General features: G+C 43.7%; 1 protein-coding gene across 8 annotated transcripts in view; it reads right to left on the reverse strand.

Moving 5' to 3' along the window:
* Positions 1 to 20,220, reverse strand: part of dennd6b (DENN/MADD domain containing 6B) — a 236,093-nt gene that overhangs the window by 19,907 nt on the left and 195,966 nt on the right. For 7 of the 8 annotated variants that reach the window (XR_010967118.1, XR_010967117.1, XM_068005278.1 and 4 more), the window contains 2 exons: positions 19,417 to 19,526; positions 436 to 538 (listed from right to left, as the gene is read on the reverse strand). Coding sequence is in view for 5 of the 8 variants with exons in the window: in XM_068005278.1 (XP_067861379.1) it covers positions 436 to 538; positions 19,417 to 19,526 (213 nt within the window). In the remaining 3 variants the exon portion in view is untranslated. The remainder of the gene's footprint in view (positions 1 to 435; positions 539 to 19,416; positions 19,527 to 20,220) is intronic. The other variant, XR_010967119.1, reaches the window with a different exon arrangement.

Genomic DNA, 20,220 nt, shown 5'->3' on the forward strand with positions numbered 1-20,220 from the left:
ATTTCCAGGGCCACTTCCTTTAGTACTCTGGGATGTAGATCATCAGGGGACTTGTCAGCCTTTAGCCCCATTAATTTCCCGAGCACTTTTTTTTTACTAATACTGGATTCCTTCAGTTCCTCCCTCTCACTAGACCCTTGGTTCCCTAACATTTCTGGCAGATTATTTGTATCCTCCTTTGTGAAGACAGAACCAAAATATGTGTTTAATTGTTCTGCCATTTCTTTGTTCCCCATTATAATTTCCCCCATTTCTGATTGTAAGGGACCTACATTTGTCTTCACTAATCTTCAAACAATCTAAAGGTACTATTTAGATGCAAGTTGTTGTTGTAGTAGACACTGTAATGGTAAGGTTGGTATTCTGGAAGGATGGGATCAAATGGATTTAATAGCCATCCTCATCCAAACCTATCTTGTAATTTCTGATACTTACTGCCTCACACAACACCTCAAGGTGAAGAATCTCCAGCTTCTTGCACATCTCCTGGTATCTCATACGAAACCAACCATCAAAGTTAGGAGATTTAAAAAAACGTCTGTCAATTCAAGAAAACAAATTCTGCTCAGACCAGTAGCCTAATACAATAGAACCTCGAACTTAAAAGACACTTGAGCACAAAGGTCCTCAACTCTAAAAAGGTGTAAACTCTATAATAGACATAAATATCTAGTATCATTGTATACACTCAATGAAATGAAGAAAAGCATTTTTATTTTTGTAAAAAAAATGCTTCTATATATAAGAACTGTCCAAATAAAATACTGTCACTGCAACAAGCACCAAAATAAGCACAATGCTAAGAAAGCTTCTGAGATGCTGGAAAATACAGCGCAAATGAGAAAATGGAAGCTTCCATAACTAAGCTTTTACTGCACAGGGGGGCAAGCTAGAAACTGAAGTTTTGTACAGCAGTTGCTGCATTCGGCAACAACTAACCACCTCACCCATCGCCAGGTGCACTAATATATTAATTCTCAATTAGCCAAAGAAGTGTTCCCCAGCCTAAACAGGCTCCTGATAAGAAAGGTACCCACTTACATAGATTATTAAACTGCATCCCTTTTGTTTCCCTGTTGACTGCTACCTGCAAAGGGCTGACAAAGGATTATTGAGCATAAACCATGCCCTGTACAGATTGTCACTCTCTGCCAGCAGTTTCATACAAGAAACATAATATACAAGACTGCTGAGTAATTGGTGGTTGCATGAGGTGTGCGCTGACCATTATCACTGCACCCAGGACAACACAGACCTAATCTCTGGTGCTAAATATTTGAATCATACTTTTAAAACTTGTTATTGGAGCCTTGTTGATGCAGAGATGTCAATCTTTAAGTATTGAAATGAACGAGATGGCCTCTCTAAAACCTGTGGGGAGTCGGGAGCCTGCTCGAGGAACCCAGGGTTGAAGCACCCAGCACTCTTGCATTTGAAGCATTTTGGAGGCAAAAAAATGACTTTCTTTGAAAGATTAAGCTGTTTATTTGGACATGCTCCTCTGAAATGTTTTTAAAGATGGAACGCAAGTTGTGCAATTTTCTAGATCTAGAAACATAAAAATTCATCATTTCAAATGTGAACCCAAGAATATGGTCTTTCTAATCCAAGATACATTACAACTCCGAATGGCCTCCTCTTGGGCTATACCTACTATGAACTCCAAAAATCAATCTTCAACAAAAATTTTGAGGGGAAAAATTAAGAGTTAAAAAAAAGTGGGGTGTAATTTTTATCAACAAGTTATATCTTTTATTTCAAGGGTAGGATTGGGAACTTAATATTTCTGGCTACAAAGTATTCAGGAGAGATAGGGAAGGAAAAAAAGGAGGGGGATGGCAGTATTGATCAAAGATACAGTTACAACACTAGAAAGGGATGATGTCAGCCAGAGCGCCCTGGATGACAAAAGAGATAGTGGGTAAGATGAAACGGGAAAAAAGTGAGAACCAGGCAGAATATAGAAAGATCAGAGGGGAAGTGAAAACGGAAATAAGAGGGGCAAAAAGAGAGTATGAGAATAGACTGGCGGCCAACATAAAAGGGAATCCAAAAGTCTTCTACAGGCATGTAAACAGTAAACGGGTAGTAAGAGGAGGGGTGGGGCCGATCAGGGTTCATAAAGGAGATCTACTCGTGGAGGCAGAAGGGATGGCCAAGGTACTAAATGAGTACTTTGCATCTGTCTTTACCAAGGAAGAAGATGCTGCCAGAATCTCAGTAAAGAGAGACATTGTTGATATACTGGATGGGCTAAAAACTGATAAAGAAGAGGTACTTGAAAGGCTAGCTGTACTTAAAGTAGATACGTCACCCGGTTTGGATGGGATGCATCCTAGGTTGCTGAGGGAAGTAAGCATGGAAATTGTGGAGGTACTGGCCATAATCCTCCAAACATCCGTAGATACGGGGATGGTGCCAGAGGGCTGGAGAATTGCAAATGTGACACCCTTGTTCAACAAAAGGTGTAAGGATAAACCCAGCAACTATTGGCCTGTCAGTTTAACCTCAGTGCTGGGGAAACTTTAAGGAACGATAGTCCGGGATAGAATTAACAGTCACTTGGATGAGGGTGGATTGGTTAGGGAAAGCCAGCACGGAATTGTGAAAGGTAAATCGTGTAAAACTAACTTGATAGAGTTTTTTGATGAGGTAAGAGAGGGTAGATGAGGACAATGTGGTTGATATGGTGTATATGGACTTTCAAAAGGCATTTGATAAAGTGCCGCACGGTAGGCTTATCATCAACACTGTGGTCCATGGAATAAAGGGGGCAGTAGCAACATGGATATAGAATTGGCTAAGGGACAGGAAACAGAGAGTAGTGGTGAACGGTTGTTTTTCAGACTGGAGGGAGGTGTACAGCGGTGTTCCCCAGGGGTCAGTGCTGGGACCACTGCTTTTCATTATATATATTAATGACTTGAACTTGGGTGTACAGGGCACAATTTTGAAATTTGCAGAAGACACAAAACTTGGACGTGTAGTGAACAGTGAGGAGGATAGTGATAGACTTCAAGAGGATATAGACAGGCTGGCGGTATGGGCGCACACATGACAGATGAAATTTAATGCAGAAAAATGCGAAGTGATACATTTGGGTCGGAAGAACGAGGAGAGGCAATATAAACTAGAGGGCACAACTCTAAAGGGGTTACAGGAACAGAGAGCTAGGGGTATATGTGCACAAATCATTGAAGGTGGCAGGGCAGGTTGAGAAAGTGGTTAAAAAAAGCATACGGGATCCTGGACTTTATAAATAGAGGCATAGAGTACAAAAGTATGGAAGTCATGATCCTTTATAAAACACTGGTTCGGCCAAAACTGGAGTATTGTGTCCAATTCTGGGCACCGCACTTCAGGAAAGATGTGAAGGCCTTAGAGAGGGTGCAGAGGAGATTTACTAGAATGATTCTAGTAATGAGGGGCTTCAGTTACGTGGGTCAACTGGAGAAGCTGGGGTTGTTCTCCCTGGAACAGAGACGGTTGCGAGGAGATTTGATAGAGGTATTCAAAATCATGGAGGGTCAAGACAAAGTAGATAGAGAGAAACTGTTCCCATTGGCGGAAGGGTCAAGAACCAGGCGACATAGATTTAAGGTGATTAGCAAAAGAACCGAAGGTGACATGAGGAAAAACTTTTTTACACAGCGAGTGGTTAGGATCTGGAATGCACTGCCCGAGGAGGTGGTGGAGGCAGATTCAATCATGGCCTTCAAAAGTGAACTGGATAAATACCTGAAAGGAAAAAATTTGCAGGGCTACGGGGAAAAGCGGGAGAGTGGGACTAGCTGGATTGCTCTTGCATAGAGCTGGCGCGGACTCGATGGGCCGAATGGCCTTCCATGCTGTAACCTTCCTATGATTCTATGTAGTTGAGGGTTCAAAGACAGAATCTATTCGGTTAGAAATAGGGACTATAGAGGTGCTATTACACTGCTGGGTGTATACTATAGGTCACCAAATAGTGGAAGGAGATAGAGGAGCAAATTTGCAGGCAAATTTCAGAAAGATGCAAGAACTATAGAAGTGATAATGGGGGACTTCAATTATCCTAATATAGACTGGGATAGTAACAGTGTAAAGGGCAAGAGAACTTTCTTGATTCGTATGTTTCCAGCCCAACGAGGAGGGAAGCAGTGCTGGATCTAGTTCTGGGGAGCGAAGTGGGGCAAGGGAAGCATTTGAGGAACAGTGATCGCAATATCATTAGGTTTGGAGTAGTTATAGAAAAGGACAAGAAAAAATCAAACATGAAAATACTCAACTGGAGGAGGGCTAGTTTCAGTGAGTTGAAAAGGGATCCGGCCCAGGTGGACTGGAATCAAAGACTGGCAGGTAAATGAGCAACAGGAGACCTTCAAAGAGGAGCTAGTTTTTCTTTTATTCGTTCACGGGATGTGGGCGTCGCTGGCGAGGCCGGCATTTATTGCCCATCCCTAATTGCCCTCGAGAAGGTGGTGGTGAGCCGCCTTCTTGAACCGCTGCAGTCCGTGTGGTGACGGTTCTCCCACAGTGCTGTTAGGAAGGGAGTTCCAGGATTTTGAACCAGCGACAATGAAGGAACGGTGATATATTTCCAAGTCGGGATGGTGTGTGACTTGGAGGGGAACATGCAGGTGGTGTTGTTCCCATGTGCCTGCTGCTCTTGTCCTTCTAGGTGGCAGAGGTCGCGGGTTTGGGAGGTGCTGTCGAAGAAGCCTTGACGAGTTGCTGCAGTGCATCCTGTGGATGGTACACACTGCAGCCACAGTGCGCCAGTGGTGAAGGGAGTGAATGTTTAGGGTGGTGGATGGGGTGCCAATCAAGCGGGCTGCATTATCTTGGATGGTGTCGAGCTTCTTGAGTGTTGTTGGAGCTGCACTCATCCAAGCAAGTGGAGAGTATTCCATCACACTCCTGACTTGTGCCTTGTAGATGGTGGAAAGGCTTTGGGGAGTCAGGAGGTGAGTCACTCGCCGCAGAATACCCAGCCTCTGACCTGCTCTCGTAGCCACAGTATTTATATGGCTGGTCCAGTTAAGTTTCTGGTCAATGGTGACCCCCAGGATGTTGATGGTGGTGGATTCGGTGATGGTAATGCCGTTGAATGTCAGGGGGAGGTGGTTAGACTCTCTCTTGTTGGAGATGGTCATTGCCTGGCACTTATCTGGCGCGAATGTTACTTGCCACTTATGAGCCCAAGCCTGAATGTTGTCCAGGTCTTGCTGCATGCCGGCTCGGACTGCTTCATTATTTGAGGGGTTGCGAATGGAACTGAACACTGTGCAGTCATCAGCGAACATCCCCATGTCTGACCTTATGATGGAGGGAAGGTCATTGATGAAGCAGCTGAAGATGGTTGGGCCTAGGACACTGCCTTGAGGAACTCCTGCAGCAATGTCCTGGGGCTGAGATGATTGGCCTCCAACAACCACTACCATCTTCCTTTGTGCTAGGTATGACTCCAGCCACTGGAGAGTTTTCCCCCTGATTCCCATTGACTTCAATTTTACTAGGGCTCCTTGGTGCCACACTCGGTCAAATGCTGCCTTGATGTCAAGGGCAGTCACTCTCACCTCACCTCTGGAATTCAGCTCTTTTGTCCATGTTTGGACCAAGGCTGTAATGAGGTCTGGAGCCGAGTGGTCCTGGCGGAACCCAAACTGAGCATCGGTGAGCAGGTTATTGGTGAGTAAGTGCCGCTTGATAGCACTGTCGATGACACCTTCCATCACTTTGCTGATGATTGAGAGTAGACTGATGGGGCGGTAATTGGCGGGATTGGATTTGTCCTGCTTTTTGTGGACGGGACATACCTGGGCAATTTTCCACATTGTCGAGTAGATGCCAGTGTTGTAGCTGTACTGGAACAGCTTGGCTAGAGGCGCATCTAGTTCTGGAGTTTATGTATAGACTAAACACATTCCCACCAGGAGGAAAGAAAGGGCACCCAAACCTAGGGCTCCCTGTAAGCCTAAAGATATAGAGATTAAAATGAAACAGAAAAAGGAGGCTTATGATAAATGTCAGACTCATAATACAGCAAAAAAAACAAGCTGAATTCAGAGAGTGCAGAGGAGAACTGAAAAAGGAAATAAGAGGGGCAGAGAGAGTGTATGAGAAGAGATTAGCATGTAAGATAAAAAGGGAACCCAAAAGTCTTTTATAAACATATAAATAGTAAAAGGATAGTCAAAGGAAGGGTGGGGCCAACTAGGGACCAAAAACGAGATCTTGTGGAGCAGAGAGCATGTCTGAGGTAGTAAAAGAGTACTTTGCACCTGTCTTCGCCAAAGAAGAGGATGCTGCCAATGTCACAGTAAAGAAGAAGTTAGTAGAGAAAATGGATAGGATAAAAATAGATAAAGAGGAGGTATTTAAAAGGTTGGCAGTGATCAAAGTAGAAAAGTCACCTGGTCCAGATGGGATGCATGCCAGGTTGCTGAGGAAAGTAAGGATGGAGATAGCGGAGGTTCTCGCCAGAGTCTTCCAATCCTCAGATATAGGAGCGGTGCCAGGGGGCTGGAGGATTGTAAATGTTACACCTCTGTTCAAAAAAGGGGAGGGGGATAAACCTGGTAACTAGACGCCAGTCAGCCTAACGTCGGTGGTGGGGAAGCTTTGAGACAAAATTAATTGTCACTTGGAAAAATATGGATTAATAAATGACAGCCAGCAAGGATTTGTTAAAGGCAAATTGTGTTTAAATAACCTGATTGAGTTCTTTGATGAAGGAACGAAGAGGGTTGATGAGGGTAGTGCTGTTGATGTGTATATGGAATTTCAAAGGTGTTTGATAAAGTACCACACAATAGATTTGTTAGCAAAATTGAAGCCCATGGAATTAAAGGGACAGTGGCAGTGTGGATATGAAATTGACTAAGAGATAGAAAGCTGAGTGTAGTGGTGAACGGTTGTTTTTCAGACTGGAGGCAAGAATACAGTGGTGTCCCCCAGGAGTCGGTACTAGGACCACTGCTCTTTTTGATATATATTAATGACCTGGACTTGGGTATGATAGTAGGTACAGCACAGGAGGAGGCCATTCAGCCCATCATGCCTGTGAAAGAGCTTTGAAAGAGCTATCCAATTAGTCCCATTCCCCTGCTCTTTCCCCATAGTCCTATAAATTTTTTTCCTTCAAGTATTTTTCCAATTCTCTTTTGAAAGTTACTACTGAGTCTGCTTCCACCACCCTTTCAAGCAGTGCATTCCAGATTATTACAACTCATAGAATAGAATTATAGAAGTTTATGGTGCAGAAGGAGGCCATTCAGCCCATTGTGTCTGTGCCAGCCGAAAAAGAGCTATCCAGCCTAATCCCACTTTCCAGCTCTTGGTCCGTGGCTTTGTAGTTTACGGCACTTCAAGTGCATATCCAACTCGCTGCGTAAAAATATAAAGGGCATAATTTCAAAGTTTGCAGATGACAGGAAACTCTGAATGTAGTAAACAGTGAGGAGAATAGTAACAGACTGGTGAAATGGGCAGACACATAGATGAAATTTAACGCAGAGAAGTGTGAAGTGCTGCATTTTGGCAGGATGAATGAGGAGAGGCAATATAAACTAAATGGTACAATTTTAAAGGGGGTGCAGGAACAGAGAGACCTGGGGTGCACATAACCAAGTCTTTGAAGGTGGCAGGACAAGTTGAGAAGGCTGTTAAAAATGCATAGGGGATCCTTGGCTTTTTAAACAGAGGCGAAAAGTACGAAAGCAAGGAAATTATGCTAAACCTTTATAAATCACTGGTTAGGCCCCAGCTGGAGGTGTATGTCCAATTGTGGGCACCACAATTTAAGAAGGATGTCAAAGCCTTAGAGAAGGTGCAGAGGAGATTTACCAGGGATGGTACCAGGGATGAGGGAGTTCAGTTATGTGGAGAGACTTGAGAAGCTGGGAGAGTGGACCTTAGAACAGTGAAGGTGAAGGGGAGATTTAATAGAGGTGTTCAAAATCATGAAGGACTTTGATAAAGTAAATAAGGTGGTCACACCGCAGGTAAAGAATACGCAGGCAGAAAGGAAATGGGTGACCGCCAGGCAGAGTAAAAGGACTAGGCAGGTAGAGCAGGAGTCCCCTGGGGCCATCTCCCTCTCAAACAGATATTCTGCTTTAGATACTGTTGGGGGAGATGGCTTATCAGGGTAAAGCAGCAAGAGCCAGGTTCGGGGCACCACGGGTGGCTCTGCTGCACAGGAGGGGAGGAAGAAGAGTGGCAGGGCTATAGTGATAGGGGATTCAATTGTAAGGGGAACAGATAGGCGTTTCTGCGGCCGCAAACGTGACTCCAGGATGGTATGTTGCCTCCCTGGTGCTAGGGTCAAGGATGTCACGGAGCGGCTGCAGGGCATTCTGGAGGGGGAGGGTGAACAGCCAGTAGTCGTGGTCCATATCGGTACCAACGACATAGGTAAAAAAAGGGATGAGGTCCTGCAAGGTGAATTTAAGGAGTTAGGAGATAAATTAAAAAGCAGGACTTCAAAGGTAGTGATCTCAGGATTACTACCGGTGCCACGTGCTAGTGAGTATAGGAACAGGAGAATAGACAGGATGAATGCGTGGCTGCAGGGATGGTGTAGGAGGGAGGGATTTAGATTCCTGGGGCATTGGGACCGGTTCTGGGGAAGGTGCGACCTGTACAAGCGTGACGGGTTACACCCGAGCAGGACCGGGACCAATGTCCTCGCGGGGGTGTTTGCTAGTGCTGTTGGGGAAGATTTAAACTAGAGTGGCAGGGAGATGGGAACCTGAGCGGGGAGTCAGAAGGGAATAAAGTTGAGAGCAGCAAGAGAGGGGAAGACCCAGGGGAAATTTACAATACAAATAGTACAAACAGTTGTTCAAGAACAAGTGAAAGGGAAAAGCGTAGAGCTGCGGAAAGAAAGTGTACTTTAGGCATGAGAGATAAAATAAAAACTAGAAGGTGCAAGGCGATTAACCCAGCATCAAAGCTGTGGCAGGGGGTTGGGAACCTGAGCAGGGAGACAGCGTGTCAGGAAGGGACAGAAGGTATGGAGAAAAAGGTAAAGTGTTAAAAAAGGAAAAAGCAGGAACTAAGTGTCACAAAACATATTTGAAAGTTCTTTATCTGAATGCACGTAGCATTCGTAATAAAATGGACAAGTTAACGGCACAAATAACTACGTATGGGTATGATCTTGTGGCCATTACAGAAACATGGCTGCAGGGTGACAACGACTGGGAATTAAATATGCCAGGGTATTTAACAATCAGGAAGGACAGGCAGGAAGGAAGGGGAGGTGGGGTGGCTATGTTAATAAGGGAAGGAATCACTGTAATACAGAGAAAAGATATTGGGACAAAGGATCAGGATAATGAAACAGTTTGGGTAGAGATAAGGAATAATAAGGGGAAAAAAACACTCGTGGGCGTAGTATATAGGCCTCCTAATAGTTGCAACTCTGCTGGAAGAAGTATTAATCAGGAAATAGTCGGGGCATGTAATAAGGGAACAGCTATAATTATGGGGGATTTTAACTATCATATTAACTGGACAAATCAAATTGGGCAGGGCAGCCTTGAGGAAGAGTTTATTGAGTGTATTAGGGATGGATTTCTTGAGCAGTCTGTAACTGATCCTACAAGGGGGCAAGCAACCTTGGACCTGGTCCTGTGTAATGAGCCAGGATTAATTAATAATGTCCTAGTTAAGGATCCCCTTGGAATGAGTGACCATAACATGGTTACATTCCATATCCAATTAGAGGGTGAGAAGGTTGGTTCTCAAACAAGCGTACTGAGCTTGAATAAAGGATTCTATGATGGTATGAGAGCGGAATTGATTAAAGTGGACTGGGAAAATAGATTAAAGGGTAAGACGGTACATGGACAGTGGTGTTCATTTAAGGAGTTATTCTACAACTTTCAAAAAATATATATTCCACTGAGGAAAAAAGGGTGTAAAAGAAATGACAGCCATCCGTGGCTAATAAAGAAATTAAGGATAGTATCCGACTAAAAACAAGGACAAATAAGGTAGCCAAACTTAGTGGGAGGATAGAAGATTGGGAAGTCTTCAAAAGACAGCAAAAAGTAACGAAAGGATTGATTAAGAAAGGGAAGATAGATTATGAAAATAAATTAGCAAAAAATATAAAAACAGATAGCAAGAGTTTCTACAGTTATATAAAAAGAAAAGGGGTGGCTAAGGCAAACGTAGGTCCCTGAGAGGATGAGACCGGGAAATTAATGGTGGGAAACATGGAGATGGCAAAAATGCTGAACAAATATTTTGTTTCAGTCTTTACGGTAGAGGACACTAAGAATATCCCAACAGTGGACAAACGGGGGGCTCTAGGGGGCGAGGAGCTAAATACGATTAAAATTACTAAGGAATTGGTACTCAGTAAATTAATGGGACTCAAGGCGGATAAATCCCCTGGACCTGATGGCTTACATCCAAGGGTCTTGAGGGAAGTGGCAGTAGGGATTGTGGATGCTTTGGTAATAATTTTCCAAAATTCTCTGGACTCGGCAAAGGTCCCGGCAGATTGGAAAACTGCTAATGTAACACTGTTATTTAAAAAGGGTATTAGGCAGAAGGCTGGAAATTATAGACCAGTTAGCCTAACATCTGTGGTGGGTAAAATTTTGGAGTCTATTATTAAGGAGACAGTAGCGGAACATTTGGATAAAAATAATTTAATAGGACAAAGTCAGCATGGCTTTACAAAGGGGAAGTCGTGTCTGACAAATTTGCTTGAGTTCTTTGAGGATATAACGTACAGAGTGGATAAAGGGGAACCAGTGGATGAAGTGTATTTAGACTTCCAGAAGGCATTCGACAAGGTGCCACATAAAAGATTATTGCTCAAGATAAAGAATCACTGGATTGGGGGTAATATTCTGGCATGGGTGGAGGATTGGTTATCTAACAGGAAGCAGAGAGTTGGGATAAATGGTACATTCTCGGACTGGCAACCAGTAGCCAGTGGTGTTCCGCAGGCGTCGGTGCTGGGTCCCCAACTCTTTACAATCTATATTAACGATTTGGAGGAGGGGACCGAGTGTAACATATCAAAGTTTGCAGATGATACAAAGATGGGAGGGAAAGTAGAGAGTGAGGAGGACATGGAAAACCTACAAGGGGATACAGACAGGCTGGGTGAGTGGGTGGAGATTTGGCAGATGCAATACAATATTGGAAAATGTGAGGTTATGCACTTTGGCAGGAAAAATCGGAGAGCAAGTTATTATCTCAATGGCGAGAAACTGGAAAGTACTGCAGTACAAAGGAATCTGGGGGTCCTAGTGCAAGAAAATCAAAAAGTTAGTATGCAGGTGCAGCAGGTGATCAAGAAGGCCAACGGAATGTTGGCTTTTATTGCTAGGGGGATAGAATATAAAAACAGGGAGGTATTGCTGCAGTTATATAAGGTATTGGTGAGACCGCACCTGGAATACTGCATGCAGTTTTGGTGTCCATACTTAAGAAAAGACATACTTGCTCTCGAGGCAGTACAAAGAAGGTTCACTCGGTTAATCCCGGGGATGAGGGGGCGGACATACGAGGAGAGGTTGAGTAGATTGGGACTCTACTCATTGGAGTTCAGAAGAATGAGAGGCGATCTTATTGAAACATATAAGATTGTGAAGGGGCTTGATCGGGTGGATGCGGTAAGGATGTTCCCAAGGATGGGTGAAACTAGAACGAGGGGGCATAATCTTAGAATAAGGGGCTGCTCTTTCAAAACTGAGATGAGGAGAAACTTCTTCACTCAGAGGGTGGTAGGTCTGTGGAATTTGCTGCCCCAGGCAGCTGTGGAAGCTACATCATTGAATAAATTTAAAACAGAAATAGACAGTTTCCTAGAAGTAAAGGGAATTAGGGGTTACGGGGAGCAGGCAGGAAATTGGACATGATTTTAGATTTGAGGTTAGGACCAGATCAGCCATGATCTTATTGAATGGCGGAGCAGGCTCGAGGGGTCGATTGGCCTACTCCTGCTCCTATTTCTTATGTTCTAAACAGTTTCCAGTGGCAGAAAGGTGGGTAACCAGAGGACACAGATTTAAGGTAATTGGCAAAAGAACCAGAGTCGAGATGAATCATAGAAAGTTATGGCACAGAAGGAGGCCATTTGGCCCATTGTGTTTGTGCCGGCCAAAAAAGAGCTATCCAGCTTAACCCCACTTTCCTGCACTTGGTCCGTAGCCCTGTAGGTTACACACTTCAAGTGCTCATCCAAGTACTTTTTAAATGAGTTGAGGGTTTCTGCCTCTACCATCCTTTCAGGTTTTTTTTTGTTTTTATTCGTTCACGGGATGTGGGCGTCGCTGGCGAGGCCAGCATTTATTGCCCATCCCTAATTGCCCTCGAGAAGGTGGTGGTGAGCCGCCTTCTTGAACCGCTGCAGTCCGTGTGGTGACGGTTCTCCCACAGTGCTGTTAGGAAGGGAGTTCCAGGATTTTGACCCTGTGAGTTCCAACCACCCCACCACCCTCTGGGTGAAAAGTTTCTCCTCAGCTCCCCTCTAATCCTTCTACCAATTACTTTAAGTCTATGCCCCCTGGTCACTGACCCCTCAACTAAGGGAAATAGGTCCTCCCTATCCACTCTAATTTTACATACCTCACTTAAATTTCCCCTCAGCCTCCTATGTTCCAAAGAAAAAAAAAGTTGGATCTTAGTTGGATTAAACCAGAGGAATCTGGATTCCGTAGGTGAAGGAGCCCTGATTACCCTAAACTACCTACATTGTCATCATGTCCTGACCTAGTGGTTTTTAAACCAATAATCCATTACTGTCAGTCTAGCCAGTACCAGGTAATGCCTTTGCAAAATTAGACAATAACTGTTGTCTCCACAACACAATCTCAGTTACTAATCCATTTTAAAAACACTGAAACAAAGATAACCTTGTTGATTTTATAAAACCCACATTAATTTAATTTAAAGCTGCCTATCATTGATAAATCAATATTTATTAATACATTTTGGTAGCTTTACAAATAAAGAAACAAGTTTCAAATGTACTCTCTTAGGGAAGTGATAATGGTATTAATATAAGGTTAAAACAATTTACCAACCCATAAACATTTTACTGATGGAAAATATCTCAGATGGGACCCCTTTCCTAATTCTACAAGATCTATTTGGTAGTCAATGGGAGTTGAGGGAATTGATTAACCTGTTGATTTGCTCATGTACTAATTTGACAAACTGCTTACATTCCTCATAGGACCTGGCTTAGTGGCAGAAGGCAGAGGGTGATGGTCGAAGGTTGTTTTTGTGACTGGAAGCCTGTGGCCAGTGGGGTACCACAGGGATCTGTGCTGGGGCCCTTGCTGTTTGTGGTCTACGTTAACGACTTGGATATGAATGTAAAAGGTATGATCAGTAAGTTTGCTGATGATACAAAAATTGGTAGGGTGGTAAATAGCGAGGAGGATAGCCTCAGTCTGCAGGACGATATAGATGGGTTGGTCAGATGGGCGGAACAGTGGCAAATGGAATTTAACCCGGAAAAGTGCGAGGTGATGCACTTTGGAGGGACTAACAAGGCAAGGGACTACACAATGAATGGGAGGACCCTAGGCAAGACAGAGGGTCAGAGGGATCTTGGTGTGCAAGTTCACAGATCCCTGAAGGCGGCGGAACAGGTAGATAAGGTGGTAAAGAAGGCATATGGGATACTTGCCTTTATTAGCCGAGGCATAGAATATAAGAGCAAGGAGGTTATGATGGAGCTGTATAAAACACTGGTTAGGCCACAGCTGGAGTACTGTGTGCAGTTCTGGTCGCCGCACTACAGGAAGGATGTGATCGCTTTGGAGAGGGTGCAGAGGAGATTCACCAGGATGTTACCAGGGCTGGAGCGCTTCAGCTATGAAGAGAGACTGGGAAGATTGGGTTTGTTTTCCTTGGAGCAGAGGAGGCTGAGGGGGGACATGATTGAGGTGTACAAAATTATGAGGGGCATAGATAGGATGGATACTCAGGAGCTTTTTCCCTTCGTTGAGGGTTCTATAACAAGGAGGCATAGATTCAAGGTAAAAGGCGGGAGGTTTAGAGGGGATTTGAGAAAGAACTTTTTCACCCAGAGGGTGGTTGGAGTCTGGAACTCACTGCCTGAGAGGGTTGTGGAGGCAGGAACCCTCACAACATTCAAGAAGCATTTGGATGAGCACTTGAAATGCCATAGCATACAAGGCTACGGACCAAATGCTGGAATATGGGAATAGATTAGACTGGGCTTGATGGCCGGCGCGGACACGATGGGCCGAAGGGCCTCTATCCGTGCTGTATAACTCTATGACTCTATGACTCTCTATGACCTATTTGTGTTATTGGATTTAATTGGTGCTCCAAATCCAAGATTTACAAGTTATTTTCCAAATACAGCTCAATGGCATAAAAGACTACAGCTAATAGGTAACTAAAACGAGCAGAAATATTAGTTATGTTGATTATTATACATTTGGTGGCTATTATATGTCAGAAATTTGTTTTTTGTCTTCTCACATTTTGTTTCCTCTGCTTTTCCTTCTGAATTGTATGTACCCACTAATTGCCGCCCCTCGGGAGGTTACTCCTTCCATTTTATCTCCTAGAGATGGGAGACTATAATAAATGTAATTTTATGAAGAGCAATAAGGAACTGCACTTTAGACTGACTTAAAACAATTCTCCTCAATGAGATGGGAGAACCAGACACTGAAGTGGAGTATTATCCCACCACCCCCTCCCATAATGCTACGGTGTTAGCTCAGTCAAGGAAAAAAAACAGCTGATAAACATCTGATTAGGAGCAAGACTGAAGATTATGAGATATGTATAAATTGAGTTGTTAAGGCTGGGTGTGGTGCTGTCATCTTACAAAGAGCAGTGGGCAAGGTTAAATATAGGGAATATGGAAGGATAGATACTTGAAAATTCTTATAATTGCTTTTAGGGATTGAGGTGTATTTAAAGGAACATAGGAACAGGAGTAGGCCATTCAGCCCCTCGTGCCTGCTCCGCCTTTTGATAAGATCATGGCTGATCTGTGATCTAACTCCATATACCTGCCTTTGGCCCATACCCCTTAATACCTTTGATTGCCAAAAAGCTATCTACCTCAGATTTAAATTCAGCAATTGAGCTAGTATCAATTGCTGTTTGCGGAAGAGAGTTCCAAACTTCTACCACCCTTTGTGTGCAGAAATGTTTTCTAATCTCACTCCTGAAAGATCTGGCTCTAATTTTTAGACTGTGCCCCCGACTCCTAGAATCCCCAACCAGCGGAAATAGTTTCTCTCTATCCACCCTATCTGTTCCCCTTAATATCTTATAAACGTCGATCAGATCACCCCTTAACCTTCGAAACTCCAGAGAATACAACCCCAATTTGTGTAACCTCCCCTCGTAACCTAACCCTTGAAGTCTAGTAAACCGATGCTGCATTCCCTCCAAGGCCAATATGTCCTTCCGAAGGTGTAGTGCCCAGAACTGCTCACAGTACTCCAGGTGCGGTCCAACCAGGGTTTTGTATAGCTGCAGCATAAATTCTGCCCCCTTGTACTCTAGTCCTCTAGATAGAAAGGCCAGCATTCCATTAGCCTTACTGATTATTTTCTGCACCTGTTCATGACACTTCAATGATCTATGTACCTGAACCCCTAGGTCCCTTTGGACATCCACTGTTTATGCAGAGCTTTCTCCCAGAAGTTTAAATAGGTGGAACAGTAAATAATTGTGTAGATCCTACACAATCTGCAGAAGGATCAGACTTGATTTCATTGAAAATAGGAGCAAGAGTAGGCCATTCGGCCCTTCGGGCCTGCTCCACCCTTCAAAATGATAATGGCTAATCGTCTAACTCAGTACCCTATTCCCGCTTTTTCCCCATATCCCTTGATCCCTTTAGCATTAAGAAATATATCTATCTCCTTCTTGAATACATCTAATGACTTTGCCTCCACTGCCTTCTGTGGTAGAGAATTCCACAGGTTCACCACCCTCTGAGTGAAGACATTTCTCCTCATCTCGGTTCTAAATGGCATACCCCGTATTCTGAGACTGTGACCCCTGGTTATGGATTCCCCAGCCATAGGGAACATCTTCTGATCCCTGCGGTACCCAACTAGTCACTGCCTGCCACCGGAAAAAGAGCCGTTTATTCCTACTCTTTGTTTCCTGTCGGTCAACCAATTCTCAATCCATGCCGGTATATTCCCCCCAATCCCATATGCTTTAACTTTGCACACTAACCTCTTGTGTGGGACCTTATCAAAAGCCTTCTGAAAATCCAAATACACCACATCCACTGGTTCTCCCCTATCTATTCTACTAGTTACCTCCTCAAAAAACTCCAGTAGATTTGTTAAGCATGATTTCCCTTTCATAAACCCATGCTGACTTTGTCCAATCCCGTTAATGCCTTCCAAGTGTTCTGTTATCACATCTTTTATAATAGATTCTAGCATTTTCCTCACTACTGATGTTAGGCTAACTGGTCTGTAATTCCCTGGTTTTTCTCTCCCTCCTTTTTTAAATAGTGGGGTTACATTTGCCACCCTCCAATCTGTCGGAGCTGTTCCAGAGTCTCTAGAATTTTGGAAGATGATCACCAATGCATCCACTATTTCCAGGGCCACTTCCTTTAGTACTCTGGGATGTAGATTATCAGGCCCTGGGGATTTGTCAGCCTTTAGCCCCATTAATTTCCCTAGCACTATTTTTTTTTACTCATACTGGTTTCCTTCAGTTCCTCCCTCTCACTAGACCCTTGGTTCCCTAACATTTCCGGGATGTTATTTGTGTCCTCCTTTGTGAAGACAGAACCAAAGTATGTGTTTAATTGTTCTGCCATTTCTTTGTTCCCCATTTATAATTTCCCCCATTTCTGACTGTACGGGACCTACATTTGTCTTCACTAATCTTTTTCTCTTGACATATTTATAGAAGCTTTTACAGTCGGTTTTTATGTTCCCTGATAGTTTACTCTCATACTTTATTTTCCCCTCTTAATCAATCTCTTTGTTCTCCTTTGCTGAATTCTAAACTGCTCCCAATCCTCAGGTTTGCCGCTTTTTCCGGCAATTTTGTGTGTCTCCTCTTTGGATCGAATACTATCCCTAATTTCTTCTGTAAGCCACGGTTGAGCCACCTTTCCTGTTTTATTTTTGCGCCAGACAGGAATGAATTGTTGTAATTCCTGCACACGTTCTTTAAATATTAGCCATTGCCTATCCACCGACATCCCTTTTAGTAAAGTTCCCCAATCTATCATAGCCAACTCGCACCTCATACTTTCATAATTTCCTTTATTTAGATTCAGGACCCTAGTTTCGGATTCAACTACTTCACTCTCCATCTTAATGAGGAATTCTATCATGTTATGGTCGCTCTTCCCTAAGGGACCCCGCACAACAAGATTGTTAATTAATCCTTTCTCATTGCACAATACCCAGTCTAGGATCGCCTGTTCTCTAGTTGGTTCCTCAACATATTGGTCTAGAAATCCATCACGTACACACCCCAGGAATTCCTCCCCCACAGTATTATTGCTAATTTGGTTTGACCAATCTAAATGTAAATTAAAGTCACCCATGAATATAGCTGTACCCTTCTTGCATGGGTCTCTAATTTCCTGTTTAATGCCCTCCCCTACATCTCCACTACTGTTTGGGGGCCTATAGACAACCCCCACCAACGTTTTCTGCCCCTTGGTGTTTCTTAGTTCCACATTGTGATTTTCCGAGCCAATATCCTTCCTCACTATTGCATTGATTTCCTCCTTTACTAACAACGCTACCCCACCTCCTTTCCCTTTTTGCCTGTCCTTCCTAAATATTGAATACCCCTGGATGTTCAGTTCCCATCCTTGGTCACCCTGCAGCTATGTCTCCGTAATCACAACTATATCATACCATGAGGAGATATCATGTGGAGAAATGTTTTTATGCAGCGAGTTGTAATGATCTGGAATGCACTGCCTGAAAGGGTGGTGAAAGCAGATTCAATAATAACTTTCAAAGGTAATTGGATAAATACTTGAAGGGGAAATTTGCAGGGTTATGGGGAAAAGGCTGGGGAATGGAACTAATTGTTAGCTCTTTCAAAGAGCCAGCACAGGCATAATGTGCTGAATGGCCCCCTTCTGCACTGTATCAATCCATAATTCTATGATTCTATGATTTCAAATTTTAATCCATATATCAAGCTATTGACATAGGTTCAAGATCCATGTAATTGCAGCTGATACAAATTAGACCCTCTGAAATTATGGGATGTGAACAAAAGTGCAGTCATAGTGGTAGGATTTAAGGAAGCTTTTGAAGGTGGGAAAAGGTGTAGCAAGGAGGAGTATAGAGAGGAGTTCCAGAATGTGAGGCAAGATGGCTGCAAGCTCTGCCACAGTAATAGAGTGGGGAGGAAGAGAGGAATCTTGTGGTAGATCAGAATTGAGAGAATGGAGGTGGCTGGCATTGACACTGGGCAGGTGGGAAGTTTTTTTTTATTTGTTCATGGGATGTGGGCATCACTGGCAAGGCCAGCATTTGTTGCCCATCCCTAATTGCCCTCAAGAAGGTAGTGGTGAGCTGCCTTCTTAACAACTGAGTGGCTTGCTAGGCCATTTCAGAGGGCGATTAAGAATCAATCACATTGCTATGGGTCTGGAGTCAGATCTCGGCCAGACTGGGTAAGGATGGCAGGTTTCCCTCCCTAAAGGACATTAGTGAACCAGATGGGTTTTTACGACAATCCGGTAGTTTCATGGCCACCATTACTAATACTAGTTTTTTTATTATTCCAGACTTTATTTAATTAATTGAATTTAAATACCCCAGCTGCCGTGGCAGGATTTGAACTTATGACTCCGGAATATTAGCCTGGGCCTCTGGATTACTAGTCCAATAACATAACCACTATGCTACCATACCCGGTTGCAAAGTCCATGGAAGGATTCAATGACAAGGATTTTGAAATCAATGTGCTGAAGGATAGGTTGGCAAGGACGGGGAGACAGGTGAGTAGGACTTTGTGCGATAGAATGCATGCTGCTGAGTTCCAGATGAGTTGGAGTTTATGTAAGGTGGAGCTCAGGGCAGCAAGGATGTAATTGAAAACCAGAGTCTAGAGATGAAGATGTGGATGAGGGTTTCAGCAGCAGCAGGGACAACATGGGAACAGAGATGATCAAAGTTTTGGAGGCAGAAGTTGGCCGTCTTGGATTTCCAGTTCAACTCAGGGTAGAGCAGCAAGTCAAGGTTGTGTACTGCTGGATCGAGCTTGAGCAGGCGTGTGGGAAAGGGGATGGGATCATACAAAACGGCTTTGATCTCGTCACTGATTTTCAAACCAAAGTGATTTCTCCCCCTACCCCCCCACCCACCCACCGCCCCAAAATAAAAGATTTCAATACTTTATAGCTCCCTCACTTAAACAGTCAGGTTTGCAGTTAGATTTAAAGTCACGTTCTACCTGTATAGTCCCAACCAATCTCCTTTCAGCACCGAGGTCAGTTGTGGTCCAGCATATTCCAGTGTCTTCATGAATTCCTCTTGAATAAAGGCACGGATCTGAGGTGGATTCTGTAAGAAACATGCAGTAGAAATAATGGAATTTGCTTTCTACCGGGAAGGGCATTGCCTTTCGCACTCGAAAACCTTCTGAACTCTTAACATTGTCTAATTACCTGTCCCCTGTGCTCTGCTACTGTCACTCTTTGGGAGCAACTCAAAGATTGACCATCCTAAGTTCCTCCACTACAGAACTCTGAGCTCCTGACTTTTGCCTCAATCCACCAAGTGATGTAGAACACAGAGCAGTTGCAAATCCTTGCACTAGCAGTTCATGCAGCAGTGCATCAACCTACCGTGCCACATCACTCCATGCATTGCTACACCTTTTAACACTGGATTAGGGACAGAGTGACTGAGCATATGGACAAATATGAGCTGCTCAGAGAGAACCAGCATGGATTTGTAAAGGGTAAGTATGTCTAACGATCCTAGTTGAATTTTTTGGATAGGTAACTAATGCGATATATAAGGGAGTATCTATGGATGTTATTTATATGGACTTCCAGAAGGCAATCGATAAGGTTCCACAAAAGAGACTGTTAACAAAAATGAGAGCGCATGGAATTGGAGGCAACATATTAACATGGGTAGAGACTTAGTTAGGAGGTAGGAGACAGACAGTAGGGTTAATGGGTATGTACTCAAAATGGCAGGATGTGACTAGTGTTGTCCCCCAGGGGCCTCAGCTTTTCACTATATTTAT

This window comes from Heptranchias perlo, chromosome 24, assembly GCF_035084215.1.
Source record: "Heptranchias perlo isolate sHepPer1 chromosome 24, sHepPer1.hap1, whole genome shotgun sequence".
Classification (NCBI taxonomy): Eukaryota; Metazoa; Chordata; class Chondrichthyes; order Hexanchiformes; family Hexanchidae; genus Heptranchias; species Heptranchias perlo.